At 42.4% G+C, this 24,004-nt stretch overlaps 1 protein-coding gene across 3 annotated transcripts in view; it reads left to right on the top strand.

The window, feature by feature from the left end:
- The window catches only part of shtn1 (shootin 1), a 147,290-nt gene that overhangs the window by 72,548 nt on the left and 50,738 nt on the right, over window positions 1-24,004 (top strand). For all 3 annotated transcript variants that reach the window (XM_084321605.1, XM_084321604.1, XM_084321606.1), the window contains exons 5-9: window positions 606-774; window positions 12,811-12,908; window positions 17,339-17,420; window positions 19,345-19,439; window positions 23,553-23,699. In XM_084321605.1, the coding sequence (XP_084177731.1) occupies window positions 606-774; window positions 12,811-12,908; window positions 17,339-17,420; window positions 19,345-19,439; window positions 23,553-23,699 (591 nt within the window). The remainder of the gene's footprint in view (window positions 1-605; window positions 775-12,810; window positions 12,909-17,338; window positions 17,421-19,344; window positions 19,440-23,552; window positions 23,700-24,004) is intronic.

Here is a 24,004-nt window from a genome sequence, read left to right as displayed (position 1 = left end):
GTTAGGGGTGGGAAGCTGGTGGGTGGGGATCGGACGTTGTGGACAGCGACTCCTACAGGTCGGTTGGTGCGCCTGCGCAGCAGAATCAGGAAGCAACGGGGGCGGCGTGTCCCTCCCACGCAGACCCTCGCCGCTGAGAGATCGTGCTGTGCAGGTGAAAAGATGCGACAGCTGCCTCCTTGTGTACCGGAGGGGACACGTTATGCAAGGCTTGGTCCACATTGCAGCCGGTCTGTGGGAGGCATGGCCTAACAGCGTTCGAGACAGGGCAGGGTAGAATTGGACGATACGAAATTGGGATGGGAGAAAAATAGAAAATGGGAGAAAAAGTAGATACAAAATATATATATATATATAGATTTGAGGGCGGTGAGGCTATCCATTTGTTTATGTCTGGATTACGGATTGAATCTTTAAGGCTTCTTGCCTTTGCTTTTGCTCTTGCTTTTGTAAGTAACACAAATGATTAAATACCATTATTATCCAGCAATCACTAGGATTGTTTGATCCCGAAATAATTCCGTTGCTCTCTGTATCTCTGGTTCACTTATACTCTTTCTCTATTCCTCCCATCCATACCTTTCTCTCCCTCGCTCCTCTGGCAGTTAAACCGTCAGAACCGGTCCCTGAAGAGGAAGAGCATGATGCTGTTTTCTCATCTCAGCCCAGAGACCATTGCTGAGATAAGCCTGGAGGACGACCAGGAGGAGGAGGAGGGTGAAGATCCAGGCAGCAGGGTCTGCCTCTCCGTCCAGTGCCAGGCCACCATCTCAGGTACTGGGTCTTTCCCTCATCAGCCACCATCTCTACCATCCAGCAGTTATTGGGATATGTCATCTGCAGTTCCTTTAGTTTCCCAGTAATATAATCATGAGTAGGTTGATAATGGGTTGGATTCACATGGCACTTTTTCCATCACACAGTTCATGGCTTTCTGCATCTAAAGGGAGCAATTATCACGTCACTAACGATAAGCCCTGATTCCGAAAATTGGATCTCCATGTATATCTTGATTCACACAAAGACCATACATGTGTTGTGTGTCAGAGTCTTAACCTACTAGCCATTAGAAACCCTGAGATCTGCTTCCTGTACCTGTACAGTATATACACATCCTTTTCGGACATGTAATACTTATTTATATATTTATTTATTTTCTTATTGAGAGTGTTTTCAACATGTGTTTTCTGTTCATTTGAATGATTATTAATCGTTTGTTGTTATATGTTTGAAGTAAAATCAGTTAAATTCAATATAAATGCTATATTTAAATATATACATGTATATATAAATTATATTGTGGTGACTCACTTATCACGCACAATTGGTGCAGACATTCACTGGACTTGAGGAGCGGAGTGAGTGCTCCTTTAAGCCTGGGGATTCTGGGAACGGGGTGTGTATTTGGTAACCTATATTATGTCACCTGTCAGCTGTCACTTTCGAGTAGTAACGTTAACGTCTCTGCACTCTGTTGGATGTATGTAATTTATGTTGGGAAGTAAAAGGAAAGACTCGACTACCGTCTCCCGTTTCATCCTTTCTTGCGTTCCCACATTGGTGACCTGAAGTACGCGAGTGATTATTACATCATGACGGACGGAGAAGTGAACATTATCTACGCCGCAGCAATTAAGTTACCCGACTTCTGGCATCACAGCCCCCGACCCTGGTTTCAGCACATTGAAGCTCAGTTCGAGTTGAGAGGAATATCACAGGATGTTACTAAATATGATCATGTGGTAGCAGCGTTGAATGCCCAGACGACGGCCCGCGCTATGGGGCTGCTGGAAGCTCCGCCAGCTGCCGGCAAATATGACGCTATCAAGGCATTCCTTTTGCAATTATTTGAACTGTCGGAAATTGAAAAGGCAGATAGTCTATTGTCACTCAGCGGCCTCGGCGACGGCAAGCCGTCCGAACTGATGGACAGGATGCTGTCCGTTTTGGGCTCGGCAGATACCTCTTTTTTATTTAAACATGTTTTCATGCGTCAGCTCCCAGCGCCTGTGCGCACCGCTCTGGCCAGCTCTCCCGTCTACTTCACCAAGGACTACCGCGCGCTGGCTGCCGAAGCGGACAGGATTTATCTCGCCAACCGGCAGCAGTTTGTGCATGCGCTGCTTCCAGCCTACCACCCACCTACCCACCTAGTGGACGCTGCGGACGCCGCTGCAGCAGTGACTACCCGTCGCCAGGGTAACAGTGGATGGTGTTATTTTCATAACTGGTTTGGCGCCAGGGCCAAACAGTGTCGCCCACCGTGCAATTACAGTGACCAGGGAAACGCCAGGGCCAATGCTCATTAACAGCCATGAGCGTTGGCGGAGGCAGCAGGCTGCTATTTATTAAGGACACCTTATTTGGCCGGCGACTACTAGTCGACTCGGGCGTGCAACGAAGCATCCTGCCTGCTACAGCTGTGGACACTATGGCTGGGGGCCACGGTCCCCCCATGGACGCTGCTAATGGCACGCCTATACGTACCTACGGAACCCGGTATGTAGAGGTGTGTTTTGGCGGGCGCCGTTTCGGGTGGGAGTTTGTCATGGCCGCTGTGTCAGTTCGTCTCCTGGGCGCAGACTTCCTGTGTGTGTTCAGGCTGCTAGTGGACATTACAAACTGTCGCCTAATCGATGCTGTCTCCTTTGCTACCTACCCGTGCACGCTGGGAGGGCCAGGGACACTAGGTCTGTCCAACATGCTTGGTGCCGGGGATGTATATCAGTGCCTCCTAGCGGAGTTCCCTATCCTCACCACGCCTACATTTTCCTCAGCAGTCGCTAAGCATGGCGTGGAGCACTATATAGCCACTGTCGATCCCCCGGTCTATGCATGCGCTCGGTGCCTTGACCCAGCTAAGCTCTCCATTGCCAGGGAGGAATTTGCAACCATGGAACGCCTTGGAATTGTGCGCCGTTCTGACAGTCCGTGGGCCTCCCCCCTGCATATGGTCACTAAGGCTGATGGTGGGTGTCGTCCCTGTGGCGATTTCCGACGCCTAAACAACGCCACGACCCCGGACCGGTACCCCGTCCCGCATGCGTGAACACTTTGGGCAACCAACATGTACTTCCGCGTTTCTCTGATTGGCCAGCGTTGGCCAGCGCTCTCCTTCGTGAATACCAGCCGCTCTACGCTCGTTTACCCCCTCATGAGTCACGTGAAACACTGCAGACCACTGATTGGTCAGAAGAGAGATGTGTCACTCGTTGGAGGCTCTCCAGAAAAACAGAAAGCTGCCATCTTTAATGTCTCGCGTAGGATTTCATTTGCAGCAGGAACAAGTGCAATAAACAAAAAAGGATACAGTCACTGTGTATTCTGCCTCATTTATTGATGAAACAAAACCGACATCAACACAATTTGCCACCGAGCGGAGAGTTTAGTCTCACAAAAAGATCGCTGACTTGTTAAGCTTGTTGTTGTTGTTGTTGTTGTTAGGTTAGGTGTTAATGTTGTGCTAGCGTTTTAGCAATGCTATCGTACATAGCGTGATCAATATAACTCGCTATTGATTGTTTGTACTAGTAACTAATGGTTAATGCTAGTAGAATAGACACAACGTGAGGTAATCACCATCCATTTTAAAGCGGTTATTACCTAATGCTAACGTTAGCAGATAGACGCTAGACTGGTGCCGTTACAGCTTGTTAGCTTAATGCTAACGTTAACGTTAGCAGATAGACACGAGAGCCTAGGTAACGTTAAAGCAATGACAGGTAGCGTTAGCAGAATAGACACAACGAGAGTCTCGTTAATGTTATTATTGATTGATTGATTGATTGATTGATTGAATGAAAACTGTTTTACTCTGGCTTTTTGCCTAGCTCGCGGACATAAATTAGCTATGCTGGAGCTTTCAGCTGTACACCAGCGGCCCCAGCTTGTTAGCTTAATGCTAACGTTAACGTTAGCAGATAGACACGAGAGCCTAGGTAACGTTAAAGCAATGAGAGGTAGCGTTAGCAGAATAGACACAACGAGAGTCTCGTTAATGTTATTATTGATTGAATGAAAACTGTGTTTTACTCTGGCTTGCGCCTAGCTCGCGTACATAGCTATGCTAGAGCTCTCAGCTGTACACAGGGAGACAAGTACGAAATGCGCGAAATGCGCATGCACGCGTTACCGGCGTAGGGGGAACATGTTGGTTGCCAAAAGTGTTCACGCGTCCCGCATATACAGGACTTCTCCGCCCACCTGGCGGGGACCACCATCTTTTCCAAGGTGGACTTGGTGCGGGGATACCACCAGGTACCAGTTCACCCACGGGACGTTCCCAAGACGGCGGTCATCACTCCTTTTGGCCTGTTCGAGTTTCTGCGGATGCCCTTTGGCCTCAAGGGGGCGGCACAGACTTTCCAGCGACTGATGGACTCGGTGCTGCGGGATATGGCATTCATGTTCGTATACTTGGACGACATTCTCGTAGCCAGCACGTCTGCAGAGGAGCACCTGACACATCTTAGGCAGTTGTTTGAGCGGCTCAGTGCACATGGGCTCATTGTTAACCCCGCCAAGTGCCAGTTCGGCCGGTCGTCTATCGATTTCCTCGGGCACAGGGTCTCAGCAGAGGGAGCCGTTCTGCTCCCTGCCAGGGTGGACGCCGTTGCCAGCTTTCCACGCCCCCGCACCGTGAAGTCCCTGCAGGAGTTCCTAGGCATGGTGAACTTCTACAACAGGTTCATTCCCCGTGCTGCTCACCTCATGCGCCCCTTGTATGAGGCCCTGCGTGGTAAGGACCCCAAGGCCGAGGTGGACTGGTCCCTGTGTACCGACAACGCTTTTTTGGGCGCTAAAACTGCACTGGCCAATGCCGCATTACTGGCACACCCATTTCCTACCGCCCCTATCGCCCTCACAACTGACAGTGTATGAACAGTTGGTGGGGGGGGGGGGGGCTGGCAACCGCTTGCTTTCTTCAGTCGCCAGCTGCGGGACAATGAAAGAAAGTACAGCACCTTTGACCGGGAGCTCCTAGGCCTCTTCCTGGCCATCAGGCACTTCAGATTCCTGCTGGAGGGCCGACGGTTTACTGTCTTCGTGGACCACAAGCCACTCACCTTCACCATGCCCAAGGCCACCGAGCCGTGGTCAGGGCGCCAGCAGCGCCAACTCTCTGCCATCGCCGAGTTTACCACGGACATACGGCATGACGCAGGCAAGGACAACTACGTCGCTGACTGCCTCTCCCGGACGGTGGTGGGGGCCGTCCACTTGGGACTGGACTACGCTGCCATGGCTGCCGACCAGGCCACTGACAAGGACATGCAGGCCTACCGAACAGCCGACACTGGGCTAAGGTTAGAGGATGTGCAGTTTGGTATTGCCAACACCACGCTCCTCTGCGATGTCTCCACCGGTCAGCCCCGTCCGATGGTTCCCGCTGGCACGCGGCGGCAGGTATTCGAAGCCATCCATGGCTTGTCGCACCCGGGGTTGAAGGCGTCAACTAAGCTGGTCGGTGCTAAATTCGTCTGGCATGGCCTCAGGAAGGACATCGCAACCTTTGACCATGTCAATGTGGACCTGGTGGGTCCCCTGCCCCCCTCCCACGGGTTCACTCACCTCCTCACCATGGTGGACAGAACCACTAGGTGGCCGGAGGTGGTCCCGCTGGCATCGACCACATCCGCCGAGGTGGCCCAGGCGTTCATTGGGTCCTGGGTAGCCCGTTTTGGCACACCATCTGATCTCACATCCGACCGGGGCCCACAGTTTACGTCCGGACTCTGGACTGCAGTTGAACTGGCCCGGCCCCCGCGGCGTGGACGACCCCCTGCCCGGCCCCTGCCAACTGCTTTTCCCTCTCGTCACCTCATATCTCCTGAATCCCCCCCACACGGCCCAATCCCCACCTCTACCCCTGCACGGGTGATACGGAGTAGTTTTGGGCGCCTGATCCGCCCCCCGCCTCGTTGACTGTGAATGCTCCTTTAAGCCTGGGCATTCTGGGAACGGGTGTGTATTTGGTAACCTATATTATGTCAGCTGTCAGCTGGCTGCTGTCACTTTCGAGTAGTAACGTTAACGTCTCTGCACTCTGTTGGATGTATGTAATTTATGTTGGGAAGTAAATGGAAAGACTCGACTACCGTCTCCCGTTTCATCCTTTCTTGCGTTCCCACAATATATGTATTTGGGTGGTTGACATTTTAGGCTGAAAATAGTTTTTTAAAAAGATATCAGCTATGAGTAATGGAAATCATTCAGTTCTGTTTTACGTATTCTAATTCTTTTTTAAATATTTGTGGTATTGTAGATTTTTTCGAGTAAGAAGACATAAATGACAATTATATTGAAAGAAATCCTAGTTCAATGTTTCTGGAAGCGGTAGATGAAAATGAAATTATAGAAACTACTAATAAATGTAAAAATTGACAGTAATGAAATAGATATGAAAATAGTAAAAAAAAAATGTGATTCATGGGATTTCAAAGCCACTCACGCACATCTGCAATTTATCATTCAAATGGTCGATTTCCGAAAAAAATTCAAATAGCAAAAGTCATACCTCTGTTCAAAACTGGAGATAAACACTACTTCACAAGTTATAGGCCTGTTTCTCTACTTCCTCAGTTTAAAAAAAATATTAGAAAAACTCTTCAACAACAGATTAGATAAATTCATTAATAAACATAATTTACTCATTGATAGCCAGTATGGATTCAGATCAAACCGGTCAACATCACTAGCATTAACTCATTCAGCGCCAGCTATTAGACGGGGCCCGTCATAGCAAGGCGACGCTTTAAAAGACAGGAGTGCGTCACCTAGTTTGTAGAGCTATGACTATTCTATATTATAGCTATGGATACAATACTATGGCCCATTTGACATTACCTATCTATTGTTCAATATGTAAAAAATAATACATTTTCCATCCATACGTTCCCGTGTTACCGTGGTGAATATAAGTATGGTTTTAGAGCGGTCTGGGGTAATTCCCGAAATGCTGAGTTATAGCCTTATACGTCAATTCTACTATAAACGTTGACGTTACACGCTACTATTCCCAAATCAAATCTATGTCATAGGTATTATGTTTCATCATGAATGCATGAAAGGGGGGGTCCTTTCTGATTATTTGATTGCCAGTAACGGCATTCGTATTGAACACTAAAAAAGCTTATCAGCCCGATCTGTATAAATGCATTGCACGATCAAGCAAAAATTTACGTCACATAGTCCTTACCTTTGATCGGGAGTATTCCAAAAATAATATTCCAATTGTTTGATTGCCATCTGGTACATCCGATGTCCATTTGGTCCACGGCATAACCCACCACAACATATGGATCAGGGCTATTTGACGCGCTTCAATGGAACCGGGAGAACCGCTCCACTCGTCCGACAAGGAAAAGTGAGACCGGAGACATTTGGCCATTACACAGGCTAAGATACTAGGTTACAAAGGGTGCTCGATACTGCCGTCTAGCTGGATGCAGCCGGTATTGCACTTTGGCGATCTCAGACTCATTCCCTGTGGTAACACCAAGGTCCGTGGATGAATAATGAATACAAATATTGAATAAAGGAATAAACTACCAAAACCCGAGAAATCGAGTTAAATGGCGAGTTAACCCGACTTATCTCGGGTTTGGCCTCCATTGAGTTAATAGAACTAATTGAAAAAAATCACAAATTCCATAGATTAAAAAAAACATGTAGCTGGAGTAGGGCTGTCCCGACTAAGGATTTGGATGGTCGATTATGATTGGCCAAAATTTGCCGTTAGTCGACTATTGGTCGACAAAAAAATAAAAAAAATAAATATATAATATTATTTTTTTTTTTTTTTTTAAAAGTATCATTCCATTTGGGCTGTGGGGGGGGGGGTGCTTAATGTCTGAAGGAGTCGACTGAAGGCTTCTTGTCCTCTGCAAAAGCATGCAATTGGTCCACTGATGGATACATCTTGATATTTGTCTAGTCTAGTGTGTTCATTAGATGGGTGAAATCCTCTTTCAGTGCCTCTGTGCCTGTTTTTGTAGGCAGTTAGCCTCTGGTATGCGTGCCATTAGCGTTAGCCACGCTTCTAGGCCCTCTTTTCTTTTGGAAAGAATGATAAAAAAATATATATATATATATATTCGACTAAGAGGTTGGCCAGTCGACTACGGCTCCTTTCCACCGATTAGTCGACTAATCAACTAATAGGGGTCAGCCCTAAGCTGGAGTATTATTTATCTCAAGAAAGCGTTTTATACTATAAATCATGATATATTAATCAGGGAATTGGAACGATATGGGATCAGGGGGGTAGTATTGGATTGGGTGAAGCTATCTAAATAAAAGGCAACAATTTGTGATGATGAGAGATTATAAATCTGAATGTTTGGACATTGCTTGTGGTGTCCCCCAGGGGTCAGTGTTGGGTCCAAAATGGTTCATCTTGTACATAAACGATATATGTAAAGTATCTAATATATTTACATTTATTTTATTTGCAGATGACACTAATGTTTTTTTCTGGTGAGAATATCCAGCAGCTTTTAGAGGTCATCACATCTGAGATGAAGAAATAAAAAAATTGTTTGATAGAAACAAATTATCATTGAATTTGAGCAAAACTCAAATGATGTTATTTGGAAACTAGATTAAATACTCAAGTTAAAATAAATTATGTGATTATTGAAAGAGTTTATGAAAGTGCAGGTTCGAGCCCAGCTCTCGGCATTGCTACCAGCTTGGCTGGTCGTTCATACTAACACAATTGGCAGTGTTAGGGGTGGGAAAGCTGGTGGGTGGGTCCTGGTCGTTGTAAACAGCGACTCCTACAGTTCGGTCGGGGCGCCTGCTCAGCGAGGAAAGGATCTAAGGGGGGTAGTGTGATCCTTCCACACGTTACACCCTCTCAGTGAGAGTCCGCGCTGCCAGGTGAAAAGAAGCGGTTGATTGGCTACACATGTGTCGGAGGAAGCATGTGATAGCCTCCACTCTCCCAGACAGACCATAGGGGGTAGGTGCGCAGCGACCAGGAAGGGGATTGTGAATTGGCATAACGACTAACATTGGGATGGGAGAAAAACAGAGGAAAAAGGAGGGGGGAAAAGATCCAATTTTTTTTTAAAGAGTTTATGAAAATAAATTCCTAGGTGTAATAATAGACCATAAAATCTGCTGGAAACCTCACATAAAACATGTCCAAACTAAACTGTCAAGAAGCATTTCAGTCATGGATATTGTGGATAAAAAAGCACTCTACATTCGCTACTGTTCACTAGTTTTACCATATTTAAATTACTGCACTGAAGTCTGGGGAAACACTTATAATTCTACACTACAACCACTTTTTATACTCCAAAAAAGGGCCATAAGGATAGTTCACATTGCAGGTTATCGTGATCACACAAACATATAATTTTTAAGGTAAAAAACATTCAAGTTAAATGATCTTGTGGAATTTAAAACAGCACAATTAATGTATAAAGCTAAATGTAAAGTACTTCCAGAAAACATTCAAGAACTTTTCTTTTTTAATCTGAGGGGAGAACTCAATTTAAAAGTTCTTAGTGTACGCACTACCATGAGAAGACACTGCATTTCAATATGTGGAGTGAAACTGTGGAACAGTCTGAATGTGGTGCTAAAGCAATGTCCAAATATGAGACAATTCAAACTGAATTATAAGGAAATTATGTCCACGAGGTACAGGGATGAGGAAGGGATTTGACATTCACAGGTGTTTACATTATTTAAATTTTTTGTTCATGTTTTACATATATAGTTTTTTTTGCCTATATATATTTGTTTTGTAAGGTTTTAAAGGGGAACTATTTTACTATTTCTTTCACTATTTGGGAACTTTTACACAATTCCTGTGAGTCTATGGAACCCCTCTGTAATATATATATTTTTTTTATTCATTGTTTTGTATTTCTAATCAAGTCCTCAAAAACAGCATTTTTCTACCTCAAGATCTCGAGCCGTTTTGAGCCTGGGCAGCAGAACTGTGTGCAGCTCATCTTGCACCTCTCCATTAACATGCAGCGGTGTCTCTCTGACATCACAAATCGCGCACATTTTCAAATGACTCAGTTCAGTGAGGGTGAATATTGTGAGAGGAGAATTGGAAGAATGCGCCAATATGAGAATTTTGAGACATAGATCATATTAATATAAGTTCACATAGCTAGGAAACAATGCTAAACACTCAAAAAGGCCATTTATAAGATAGTTCCCCTTTAAATTAGTACACTCATTTGAGTAGTGGAAAAGGGGTAGGATTAAATAAGTGTATACTTCTTCCTACTCCTTTTCGAACATGTAAATTGAGTTATGTTTTGCTTTTGTTTATTTATATATATTTTTTCCATTTAAATTTCTTGATCAATGATTTGTTTTGATTTTATATTGTTTGTATTTATTTATTTACATGTTCGAAATAAAGATTTAAAATCAAATTAAACATTTTTTTTTAAGTATAATGTGCTAGTGAGTAAATTATCATATAGCGTGACATGAAGGTTATTCTGTACAAAATGTAAAAGTTGTGTATTTTAATTATGTATGTCTATTTATCAGCATTCCTCATCACTACTATACACATTTCTAGCTCTTCCTTGTGCAAATTAGTTACATTTTGTTTGATTTTTTGTAATCAAAACTCATGGTAAGACCTTCTAATTCATTTTGGAAAACCTTCTTATAAAAACACCAAAATGCTAGAAACATTTGGTTATTAATCTGTCCCATTGATGATTCTTTTAACATTTCTTACCAAAAAGCCTTCATAATATCATAATTGTGAAAGTCACCAAATTATATACCGTCACACCATATGATGAATCACACCACACAACAATCCGTAATGCAAGAACGTGTATTTAATCCATTTAACAAACAACCAAAAATAGTTCAAAGACATATGATTGATACATATCAATATATATAGTATAATCACTTTGAAAAACTGTTTAATACATTGTATAGCACTGGGTCAGGCTGGACTTCCATCTCATGGTTAAATGGGGCTTCTGTAGATGACAGGGTTAAGTTCAAAATCTTTTGTAGATCTCTCTTCTTTGTCCTGTATTTTAACTTCGCATTTCTCCACAATTCTTTCTGTTCTTGATGGTGGTAGAGAATTTACTCAGAATGTTTGTAATTGCTCTGTCAGTTTCTTCTCTTGGTATCTGTAATGAGACCAATTCAAGATAGATAATTTAGAAACATGGACAAAAATTATCAGATCAATTTTGAATTAAAATGTAATTTACTTATTATAATAATCGGGACAACATTCACACTAATGACTTGTTTTCTCAGACCCCATGTCAAATCTTCACCTTTTTCATTCAAGTGTGTGTGTGTGTGTACACTATGATATTTCTAGATATACTGGGCTACCTGTTCTATGGTCTGAGTGTATCTTATTAACTTGACTTGATGTCTTATCATATTTGATAAGTTTAATGGTTCGATTTACTTTTCTCATCTTTTTCTCAGGACCGCCTCTCTCCTTTAATCTCCATATAATCTCCCTGCATTTCCTTGTTCTTTCTGCACTCGCCATCCCTCTACTGAAACCTGTCTCAAACTGAAAAAACAAGTGAAAGGGAAACATTTCAACTACAACATCTTGTTGATAAACAGATTTATTTTGAGAAATGGGATAGTAGGGAGGTAGGTATACCTTGGAAAAAGTGTTTATAATACAGTGACAAAAAGGATAAAATATTCATTAAACTTAAGTATTAGTTGTAAAATATGTATGAAATAGCGTTATATATCTAGTTAAATGCAGTTCATATGGTGTGATGATAAAACCCTGTCACATCATATGATGAAGTGTCACACCATTATGATGTTTCATGAACGTAGCACTCCATTGTGCATTGGGGCTATATGCTAGCATGCTAACAACATACTCATTGGCACATGGCAATATAGATTTAAATTCAGTATGTTGTCAGAGATGTTGTCCTACTTCCTGGAAAGATGAAGGACCCCTCAACCCCAAAGGTTTCCAAACAATTGCCTGTTGAGAAATATGAATATGGCGTCACACCATATGATATCGAATTTTGGTACAAAATATTTTAGTTTAGGGAGCATTCAAAATATTATGCCTGGACTTTTAAAATATCACACTCACAAGTAGACATCTGAGTTGTCAATATGTAGTTAAATAAATAACAATGCATTACTTTTCTTGTTATTATTCAAAATCAAACTTTGTGAAATGTTTGTGGGACAGTCACACCATATGAGCTTTTACTAATTTGGCTGACATTTTTGAATAACTGGAACAATATTAGCATAAATGCTCTGTGCATTCATATAAAACTAAATGTTCTGTGCAATATAACAAAGTTTTCTCATATATTTTTTCATTATTTACTTATCTTTGACACTAAGGCCATGTCACGTCAACCACCCATTTATTAAAGTAGATTAAAGGTACTAAATGTAGGATTTTCAGTACAAAAGTTCTGCAACCTTACAATCCAGCCGGTACATGCTGCTGTCTCAGTTTCTGTCCTCTGTGACTACTTATTCTAATCTTTACTCTTATTCCTTACTCTTTTCTTGACTTCCTTCTTCCACTTTTAGCTTTTATTACCTGCTTTAAATTCGTATGTTTAACTTTGACAATCTGCATTTTTGCTGATTAGGGCTCAAAGTCTTCTTGACAAATACGGGCCTTGGTTCATAATCAACTTGACATACTATTTTCTAGAATATGATGTAATTTCTGTCTTGAAGTTTGAAGACAGTGGTATGCACGAATCCTGCATACTATATAAATGACAATGGATTGTACATGGGTGCCATTCATTCTGGTTTGTTTTTATGCCTCAGAGCTGCAGAATAAATTGGAGTTGACACTTGAGGAGAAAACACATGCTGTTATTGATCTTGAGGCAATAAGAGAGCAGCGAAAGGACATCCTGGAAGAAGTGAGTATACTAAGTATACAGTCTATTTGTCACAATGGATTTGATTAAATCCCTAATAGAGTGTCTGTCTTTCCAAAGACTGCGTACCACAGATTCAGCACCATTGAAACCTGAGCCTGGGAGATAGAGACAGATGACTTAAGGCTAATTCAGGGTTCAAAAGGATTTTATTCGGATCCCCTTTAGCTGATGCACAACATCAGCTACTCTTCATGGGGTCCACGCAAAACGTAAAGACATGACTACAAATAAGACACTTACAGTACAGACAAAACAATTAAAATCTGAAAAGTAACAACAATATTCTTTCTCTCAAACATATTCCTATACATATTCTTATTCATATCCACATATATAATAATTTATACAACGGCATGCAAATTTCTCGATTCTGATTGGCCATTCACACGTCTTTATTGGCAACAATCCACGGTCCTGGGCTCAGGACCCGCCCACAACCGAATCACATAACCCTCCCCGGCTCACTCCGGGAGAAAACAAGATCGCGGACAACAAATGGTTATGTTGAAAGCACCATAACGACTAAATATGAAGCGATTCTGTCAAGGGGAATGTGTTAGTCGTTTAAACAATGTTGGATGATGTAATTGATGGGTCTTGAGTCAATCTAGAACAAAAGAAAAATCGCGGTTTGATTGATAGATTAATTGATTGATTTAAATTTCTACTTCCTTCTTTCTACTGACTGCAGCGTTCTCTCTCACACTGTCCGACGCTGGCGTACCCACAAACACACACACACACATACACACACACACACACACACACACACACATACACACACACACGCACGCACACACACACACACACTGTGACACACACACACACACACACGCACACACACACACACACACACACACACTCCTGTCTGCAACAGCGGGGGAGTCAGACTGAGAGAGAAGCAGCGCTGTTTTAAGTGAGCATGGTCTATTGAATTGATTGATTGGTTGATTGCTAATTTTATTACTGTACCCCTGGTTTCCAACTGGTTAAGTTTAGGCTAAAAGAAATAAATAAAAAAATAGGGCGAAGAAAACATTTTTTTCCTATAGGGCAAAGAAAACGTTTTAATTTGTTTTACCTACTTTATATAGAAGCATCTAAGAATGAAGTTCTATGGAAAGTAGGTCTGCATTCCCTTAACAATTGTGTGTATTGAGCCGTACTGTATTGTACCCATTCTGCATCTGGTAATAAAATTTTCAATCAATCATTCCAATAATACACAGTTGGATGTGTTAGTTGGTTGGATGCACTTCAAGCTGCTTCCACATGAGGCAACTTCTCTCAATCATTCCAATAATACACAGTTGGATGTGTTAGTTTGGTTGGATGCACTTCAAGCTGCTTCCACATGGAGGCAACTTGTCTTTTTTGTAGTTGTGGGAACTACTTTTTCTGGCGGATGGTTTTTTCAATAAATCTTCGATTAATGTGTGTTTATTGTATAGAAATAAGGTTGGATGAATCTGGCAGTTGTATAAAAGCTTTACACCACGTGCAGTCGTGGTTTGTGACCAATAAACCATGCCTAGGGGGGTCTAACGACCCTCGGCTGCGCCTCGGGCCTAACGACCACCCCTAGGCATGGTTTATTGGTCACAAACCACTCCTGCGTGTGATGTAATGCTTAAATACTAAATGCATAAACACTTAATATAAATATACAAAGTGAAATATCATATACATGGTTATATTCCTATACATTACCTTATGAAAGCTTACTTGGGTGTCTGTGTTCCTGGCGTAGGCCGCAGAGATCTTCTCCTGTCCAAAACTAACTGCATGTAGGGCAGCGAGGACACACTTTGCCTCTACTGCTGGCCAGAACCAAGTTGAACACTACTCATACCCCTGCAGACACTGCAGACAAAACATGGCGATACTGAACTGCAGCGGCTCGCACACATGTTGCTGTCCACACAGACGGCGTCATCAGCGACGACGCCTCCCTCGCGGACCAGCTCAACACCTTCTACGCGCGGTTTGGTGACGTCACTGGCGCGCCGGTTCTTGTGGAGGGGGGGGGGGGGGGGGGGCATCCGCGGGGGGGCGGGGACGCTCTCTCATTGACGGTACACAGTGTGAGAAGAGCATTTATGCAGGTGAACACCAGAAAGGCTGCTGGCCCAGATGGAATGACAGGACGCATACTTAAGTCCTGTGCCAACCAGCTATCCCCTGTGTTCACCACCATATTTAATCGATCCCTGGCGGAGTCAGTGGTCCCTGCCTGCTTCAAGATGTCCACCATTATCCCAGTACCAAAGAAACCCTCCCCAGCAGGTCTCAATGACTACAGACCGGTGGCACTCACCTCTGTGGCCATGAAATGTTTCGAGAGGCTGGTCAAGGATCACATTTGTGCCTCCCTCCCCAGTGATATGGACCCTATGCAATTTGCATACAGGCCAAACAGGTCCACTGACGATGCGGTCTCCCAAGTACTGCACAGCACCCTCTCTCACCTGGACTGTCAGAAGGGGGGCTATGTGAGACTGTTGTTCATTGACTACAGCTCAGCGTTCTAGTCCCCACCAGACTGGTGGACAAGCTGATCGAGCTGGGTCTGAGCTCCGCTCTGAGCGCCTGGATACTGGACTTTCTGAGTGAAAGACCCCAGGCGGTCAGGGTGGGGGGTCAGACCTCCAACACCATCACCCTGAGTATCGGGTCCCCCCAGGGCTGTGTTCTGAGCCCCCTGCTGTACTCACTATACACACATGACTGTGTGGCCAAGTTCAGCTCCAACTCCATAGTGAAGTTTGCGGACGACACAGTGGTGGTGGGGCTGATCTCGGACAACGACGAGAAGGCCTACCGGGAGGAGGTTGAGGTACTGGAACGCTGGTGCCAGGACAACAGCCTGCTCCTGAACATTGGTAAAACCAAGGAGCTGATTGTGGATTATAGGAGAGGGCAGCAGGAGACACACACACCACTGAGGATAAACGGGGCTACCGTGGACAGGGTGAGCAGCTTTAAGTACCTGGGGGTCCACATCGCAGAGGATCTGACATGGACAACACACATAGACTCAGTCGTAAAAAAGGCGAAGCAACGCCTCTACCACCTGAGACAGTTAAGGAAGTTCAGAGTATCTGGGAAGATACTCCAGTCCTTCTACTCCGGAGCTGTAGAGAGCATCTTGACTGGAAACATCACTGCCTGGTATGGAAACAGCACGGCTCAGCCGAGCGTACCACAGGTATTGCACTACCACCCCTGCAGGTTCTATACAACAATAGGTGCAAATCCAGAGCCTGCAGAATAATGAAAGACCCACACCACCCCAACAACAGCCTGTTCATGCTGCTGAGTTCAGGCAGACACCTGCGAACACCAGCTACTAGGACAGAGAGACTTCGGCTCAGCTTCTTCCCCCAGGCCATCAGAGCCTTGAACACTGAACTCTCCACACACAAGCACACATGAGCACACATACGACACACACTGTACACGCTCACATACTAGCAGCCACTTTAACATGAGCAAGCACACACTCATGCTGCACACGCCCACACTTATGGCCACTAAGGAAAGGTCACTTTAAAAATAGTATAGTATAACCGGAGATTGTATAAATTAGCATGTACAGAAAGCCTCATCCGTAGCTAACAGTGTATTGCACTACCAAAGGACCTAGCATGTCCTCCATGCTCTGTAAATAACTTATGTACATATACCGATATGCCCTACTATGTTACTTGTTTATTGCACAAATGTTACTTGTTTATTGCACAATGTTGTTCTATTGGATTCTATTATATGTTATTGCACATCGTTGCGGGCAAGACCACCCGCATTTCATTGTATACTTGTATGCCGTGACAAATAAAACTCTTGACTTGACTTGACTTGATCAACAGAGCATTTCTCATCAATAGTCTATTTTGCCGAGTACCTCATGTCTCACACAAGAAAATCGTTTGTGTCAATTTACAATCTAGTCCAATCTTTAGATGACACGCTGTTGCTTTGCCACAGGGCCACTCTGCTCACGTGGGCTGTGTGGCTGCTCTAACCTGTTAACATGGATATTTTCTGGATAAGATGTTTGTGAACACAGGATTTAATTCTCATGCCTGCAAGTTACTCCATCCGCAACTCTTACCCTCAGGCTACAGTACAACACACTGATCAGGACAATTAGAGATAGTCTTTGCTTTCCATGTCTCCTGTTTTAAAGACAATGCTTCCCATAAAATACAGTTGATAGGAGGTAATAGGATATGATAGGAGTCACAATGGGAATGGGCAAACATTTTAATTTCTTTACCTTTATTTACCCGGGGTAGGTTCACTGAACATGGGTGCTCTTTTTCAGCAACATCCCTGCTTCACGCTCACACAGTTCCATGCATCCACACCTTATTATTACCTTGTTATTTTCCCATTCTCTCCTGCAGCTGCTGAGGGAGAAACAGGATAATACTGTTTTGATTGCCGAGACGGTGCGACAAAAGCAGCTCTTGGGGAAATACAATAGAGGTCAGCAGGTGTCTTCTTCTTCTTCTTCTTTGCAGAAATATGTTCACATCTGATTGTACGCTTGTCCCAGAGCGACCACTATGACATCGACGTGCCCCCTCTCCTGCAAAGCAATTAAGACACTTACACGCAAGTGCTCTTGGAGTGGAGTAACCTTGAGTGGTGTTGTATTTTATGGAGGGGGAAATCAAGCGATGTCTGGACCCACCTCAGAATACAGCTAGCAGTGACTTATCCCAAAGCGAAGCATCTTTTTCAAATATCAAAGCCAAATATCCAAAATTCTTTAGCATTTTAGTCATGAACAGGTTTTCAAGTGTTCTTGGTGGCTAGCCAGACTAATTATAAACGTAACAACCACCCCTCAGAATAGGATTTATCACGTTCTTGAATACATATGAAGGTGTCCTATGCAAAGCAGGTAATGTTCAATCTGCATTTTTATCGATACAAAAATGTGTTCCTCAAGGTTAGATTTTTAGGACCGGTCCTTTTCACAATTTATATCAATGATATTGTCTGCAGATGACACTATTTTATATTGTTGGGCTGACTTCATACAATATATGCTATTCACAAGAGCTAAGAAAATCGAATAAAGCAAACTTCAAATTAGCACTTTATGCAGAGTCCCACATTATAAATATGGTTTTCTGGTTTGTGGACAAAACGTGGCTTTCTTTATACAAATAGAACATGCTTTCCCATATTTATTAGAAAAATTATTGTTGAAACTATTACTGTCTGATTATGGTGATATATCACTCTGCTCTTAGATGTATTACTGGTGATTCCTACTAGGGATGTCCGATATTATTGGCCTACCGATATTATCGGCCGATATTGGCATTAAAATGTGATATCGGAAAATATCTGTATCGGTTTTCAATTTTTCTTTTTTTTCTTTTTTTTTACATTTCTATAACATTTATTTACCCAGGCAAGCAAGTAAGAACAAATTCTGATTTTATTTATTGTCAAAAGTATGCATAATGTTATGTTAATTCCACAACAAGACATATGTAATGTTAATTACCTGAAATTATTCCGTTTTTTGGGGGGGGAAACCCTGCATATATCGATATCGGTTGATATCGGTATCGGAAATTAAGAGTTGGACAATATCGGTATATCGGTATCGGTAAAAAAGCCAATATCGAGCATCCCTAATTCCTACAGTACCCATCATCACCTCTCTGTGAGGTGTTTATTTACAAAGCATTCCTAAACAAATTACGAATTTACATTACTTCACTATTATTACTAGACCTCAATGTAGGAGTATATCAAACTTGCTCTCAGGACTGGATTACACTACATGTTCCTCTAGCCAATTCCAAACTCAGTTTTTTTACCTGCTTAATGTAGTCTCTGCATCACTGGAAATGAGGGTATTCCCAAGAAATAAATAAAGGTTGAATGAATGTCAGTTGATATTTCTGATAACTGCAGCAAATAGGCAGTCACATTACACTCTTTTACTTTCATACTTTTATTTCATTCTTGATGTTTGGCGAAGGTTGGAACTAGGGATGCTCGATATTGGCTTTTTTACCGATACCGATATTGTCCAACTCTTAATTTCCGATACCGATATCAACCGATATCACATTTTAATGCCGATATCGGCCGATAATATCGGTAGGCCGATAATATCGGACATAATTTCTAGAAATGTAAAAAAAAATAAAAAAGTAAAAAAAAATTGAAAACCGATACCGATATTTTCCGATATCACATTTTAATGCCGATATCGGCCGATAATATTGGTAGGCCGATAATATCGGACATCCCTAGTTGGAACCTAAATATACCGTGGTGCTTCAGGAATTCTCATTGTAAAGAAACGTGCAGACAGCATGAAAGGAATACACAAACAGTGGATGAAATAGTTTTTATTGTCAAACCTGTGGTCTCTCTCCAGTGTCCCAGTTTGCTGTGGAGGAGTACGAGGCCTTGCAAGAGAACTTGACCCTGGAGAGGGATCTGAGAACAGAAGCCGAGGGTTTTGCCCGAGAAGTGAGCTCTCTGTCTCTCTCTTTCTTTCTCTCTCCCTCTCTCTGACTCTCTCGCTCTTCCTATTTCACTTTCTGTCTCTCTGTCTCTTTCTCCTCCTGGTATAGCCTTTTAAAATGTTTGGAAATATTGTTTATGTCTTTGTATTTGGGACATACACCGAAGAAATGTATTTCTGTTTTAATGTCCTGTCGGGAAATTGTACAGATGTCTGACAAAAATTATAATTGCCATTATTTTGCTTGATATTGTGATCATGACTATTATTGGGATTACATACCTTCCAACATTTAAATAATTTTTTCTAACCCATATATCGTGCCTCGCATATATTTGAATGTATGCCATAATTAACAAGACATGGCTTGTTAATTATCAACGAAAATTACCTGAAATGAGAGATTAACAGGAGAAGTGACAGCAAGAAATCATTACAGGCTAAACAGAGTGCTGGCAGGTATGGAATTATCTTTAACACTTTCAATGCCCAAAACGTCATATGACGTTTTATCAGCCCAATGCCTGAATGCCCACGATGTGTATTATCGTTTTATTTTTTTATTAGCGATCTGATTTCATATTTCATCAACAGAGTCTCCCGTTGGTACAGCAGCTCCTCCAGCAGCTCAGAATGGAAAAAAGCGCCCCCTATGTCTATCCCTGTGTAACTGCAGATCAGTCGCTTAGACTGACCTGGGATCAGTCGATATGTAGAGGCGGAGCCAGCCGGCTCCCCGAGCTGGCAAGCTGTCTGTTCAAGAGCGATCTGCTCGCGGGACGGAAATCAGCCTGGAACATATATTGACAGCAGCCAACACAATAAGCGCGATTGATTTCTGGAATGGCGATCAGGAACTGGAATGATCTTTTTGGAGAACATCTGATCTGAGGTAAGGAATCTATTTTACCAGTCTTGGGATAATCAGAGTTGTATTCGCTGAGATATAAGCATTTGCCCTATGTGTGTGTGTGTGTGTGTGTGTGTGTGTGTGTGTGTGTGTGTGTGTGTGTGTGTGTGTGTGTGTGTGTGTGTGTGTGTGTGTGTGTGTGTGTGTGTGTGTGTGTGTGTGTGTGTGTGTGTGTGTGTGTGTGTGTGTGTGTGTGTGTGTGTGTGTGTGTGTGTGTGTGTGTGCGTGCGTGCGTGTGTGTGTGTGTGTGTGTGCGCGATCGCTTTGAGGAAATCAGAGAATCAATTTTCAGCTTGCGGCCCCAGCGTGCATACGTACACATATACTATCGATAATCTAGCGTTTATTTGAAAACGATTCATAAATAGGCAGAAAAATTACCGTTTTTGTGTATTCTAGAATATTCCAGTAAACGTCTTTTATCATGGAACATTTATATTTTCCTTGAAAACGAGGGTTTTTCAAAATGCTATAAAACGAAAATGAACCGATAAAAAAACAATCCGCTTCGACAGTGTTGACTGGAAAACGAGTCATTGATAAGCGACGGGCAGATTAGACACATAGCCATAATTTAAAACATAGATTAGGCGTTTTTAACGCTAACATTGAAGTGGATGGTGGGCATTCAACTGGTAAATCAAGATTAAGCTTGGGCTCTGAAAGTGTTAATAGCCTACCTCTGTGGTGCGGGAGGGGTTGATCATGTGCTCAACATCTTCATTGCACACAAAATAATTCCAAATGATAGGCAATGCTCTTTAAAAGTACCAATACCTCGTCTTGTAAACAGTTTTCACTTCTTTTAATTTCTTCTCTAACTTTGTTTGAGGCTACCGATGTAAACAACAGGACAGTGCTCACGCACACAGGACCACCTGTAATTAGTCAGACAATGTAGCTGTGGAATTGGGAGCACTTAATTTGATGTAGAAGAGCAGGCAGTCAGAATGGAATGTGTCAACATCGCAGTCAATCATGTTTAATTAATTGCCCAAATATAATTGGCAATATATATTTTTTTTTTTACTCTTTTTCTGGATTAGGATTTTCAGAGGTAAAATACAAAGTTCAGCTCTGTATGCATTACTTGTGGCATTTTGGTGACGTTTTAATATGGTTTTACAAAATTGCAGTTGTACATTTTGTGTGTGTGTGTGTGTGTGTGTGTGTGTGTGTGTGTGTGTGTGTGTGTGTGTGTGTGTGTGTGTGTGTGTGTGTGTGTGTGTGTGTGTGTGTGTGTGTGTGTGTGTGTGCGTGCGTGTGTGTGTGTGTGTGTGTGTGCGCGATCGCTTTGAGGAAATCAGAGAATCAATTTTCAGCTTGCGGCCCCAGCGTGCATACGTACACATATACTATCGATAATCTAGCGTTTATTTGAAAACGATTCATAAATAGGCAGAAAAATTACAGTTTTTGTGTATTCTAGAATATTCCAGTAAACGTCTTTTATCATGGAACATTTATATTTTCCTTGAAAACGAGGGTTTTTCAAAATGCTATAAAACGAAAATGAACCGATAAAAAAACAATCCGCTTCGACAGTGTTGACTGGAAAACGAGTCATTGATAAGCGACGGGCAGATTAGACACATAGCCATAATTTAAAACATAGATTAGGCGTTTTTAACGCTAACATTGAAGTGGATGGTGGGCATTCAACTGGTAAATCAAGATTAAGCTTGGGCTCTGAAAGTGTTAATAGCCTACCTCTGTGGTGCGGGAGGGGTTGATCATGTGCTCAACATCTTCATTGCACACAAAATAATTCCAAATGATAGGCAATGCTCTTTAAAAGTACCAATACCTCGTCTTGTAAACAGTTTTCACTTCTTTTAATTTCTTCTCTAACTTTGTTTGAGGCTACCGATGTAAACAACAGGACAGTGCTCACGCACACAGGACCACCTGTAATTAGTCAGACAATGTAGCTGTGGAATTGGGAGCACTTAATTTGATGTAGAAGAGCAGGCAGTCAGAATGGAATGTGTCAACATCGCAGTCAATCATGTTTAATTAATTGCCCAAATATAATTGGCAATATATATATATTTTTTTTACTCTTTTTCTGGATTAGGATTTTCAGAGGTAAAATACAAAGTTCAGCTCTGTATGCATTACTTGTGGCATTTTGGTGACGTTTTAATATGGTTTTACAAAATTGCAGTTGTACATTTTGTGGTTACGTTTTAATATGGTTTTACAAAATTGCAATTTTATCCCACTTTTTTAGTTCTGGTTTCAAAATAGGACACAGTATTTCCCTTCCATAGAGCATAATTGGTGATTGCATACAAAGCTCTCCTAGCTTTATTACAAAGTGTGTTTATGGCACTGAGTCCAACCCCTAAGTAATTATATGAACCCCTTTGTTCTAGCCTGGTGTTGCCCAGCATCAAGTTATATCTATAGCCTTTTTCTCTAATATCTGGTTCTCCCCTGGAATACCATAATGGTCGTCTTTCCCAGATTGACTGTAAGTGTCCGTTTCTGATAATAGCCTACTGGTCTAGGATGGACAGGTTCTGCTATAAGCCTGTTCTGTGAGGGACAATAGATAAATGATCATTTGTGAAGACCTGGGGCTGCATATTTTTCCAACTTGTAGCTTAGACACTAATATGGTTCACATGGTGTTTCTAGGTTAGCGGGCCAACATTGTTGCCAGTTCAATGATATATATAATGTTGATTTTAAACTATATTCTTGTACGCAGATGACACTATTTTATATCTTTGGACTGACTCCATACAATATCTGCTATTCACAAGAGCTAAGAAAATCTATTAAAGCAAACTTCAGATTAGCACTTTATGTGGAGTCTCACATTATAAATAATTTGGCATCTGGTTTGATGATACATTCACTTTTAAAGTTCATGTTGATAATCTGGTTTAAAATCTGTGGGCAAAACTTGGCTTTCTTTATAGAAATAGAATGTTTAGTAGAAAGATCATTGTTGAAACTGTATTACTTGGATTATGGTGATGTAATATATAGATGTACTGCTGTTACCACACACAATCCCTTAGATGCATTCCTTCAGCATGCTCATTCAGTATACCTGGATGTCCATTCAGATAAATGCAATTTATGGTTTTGACATCAACATGTAATTGGAAATTCTAAGTCCATCCAGTGCATTATTTTTCTTCATCATGAGTTTCATGTATCACTGAAGAACCCTGTAACTTGTCCGCCTCCCTAGATGCTGGTGGAGCAGAAGAAGCTGAACAGACAGAGTCAGATCCTGCTCCAGAGTGCCACACCCGGCAAGGCCCTGCAGACTGCTCTGGGGGATGTCACCAGGCTGACCCAGGACATGGAGAGGCAGAGGATGGAGCACCAGAGGCAGGTCAGCAAAAACCACAGACAGCACAGCACAAACCTAGCGCCAAATACAGACACATGTCACTTACTACAAAATACTGTTCTCTGGTTAAACCTCAAAATGCATCAATGTCACTTTTTCACTGCCTCTACCAATTTTTTATAGTAAACTTTCAAGTATCAGTTTGTTCCAAACCATTGCTTTTACTTCTACAAAGTCTTACAGTGGTTGTTGTCTGTATATATAATGTCTTATTTCAAGACAAGGTTTCTCATTCTTAGTGGAGTCTTGGTGGACAAAAGCACTTAATGGAGTGGTATCCAAGTCTA

Source organism: Notolepis coatsorum (genome assembly GCF_963971535.1).
Source record: "Notolepis coatsorum genome assembly, chromosome: 9".
NCBI classification, from domain to species: Eukaryota; Metazoa; Chordata; class Actinopteri; order Aulopiformes; family Paralepididae; genus Notolepis; species Notolepis coatsorum.
Note: the sequence above shows the minus strand (reverse complement) of the source record. Positions and strands in the feature narration are given on the sequence as shown.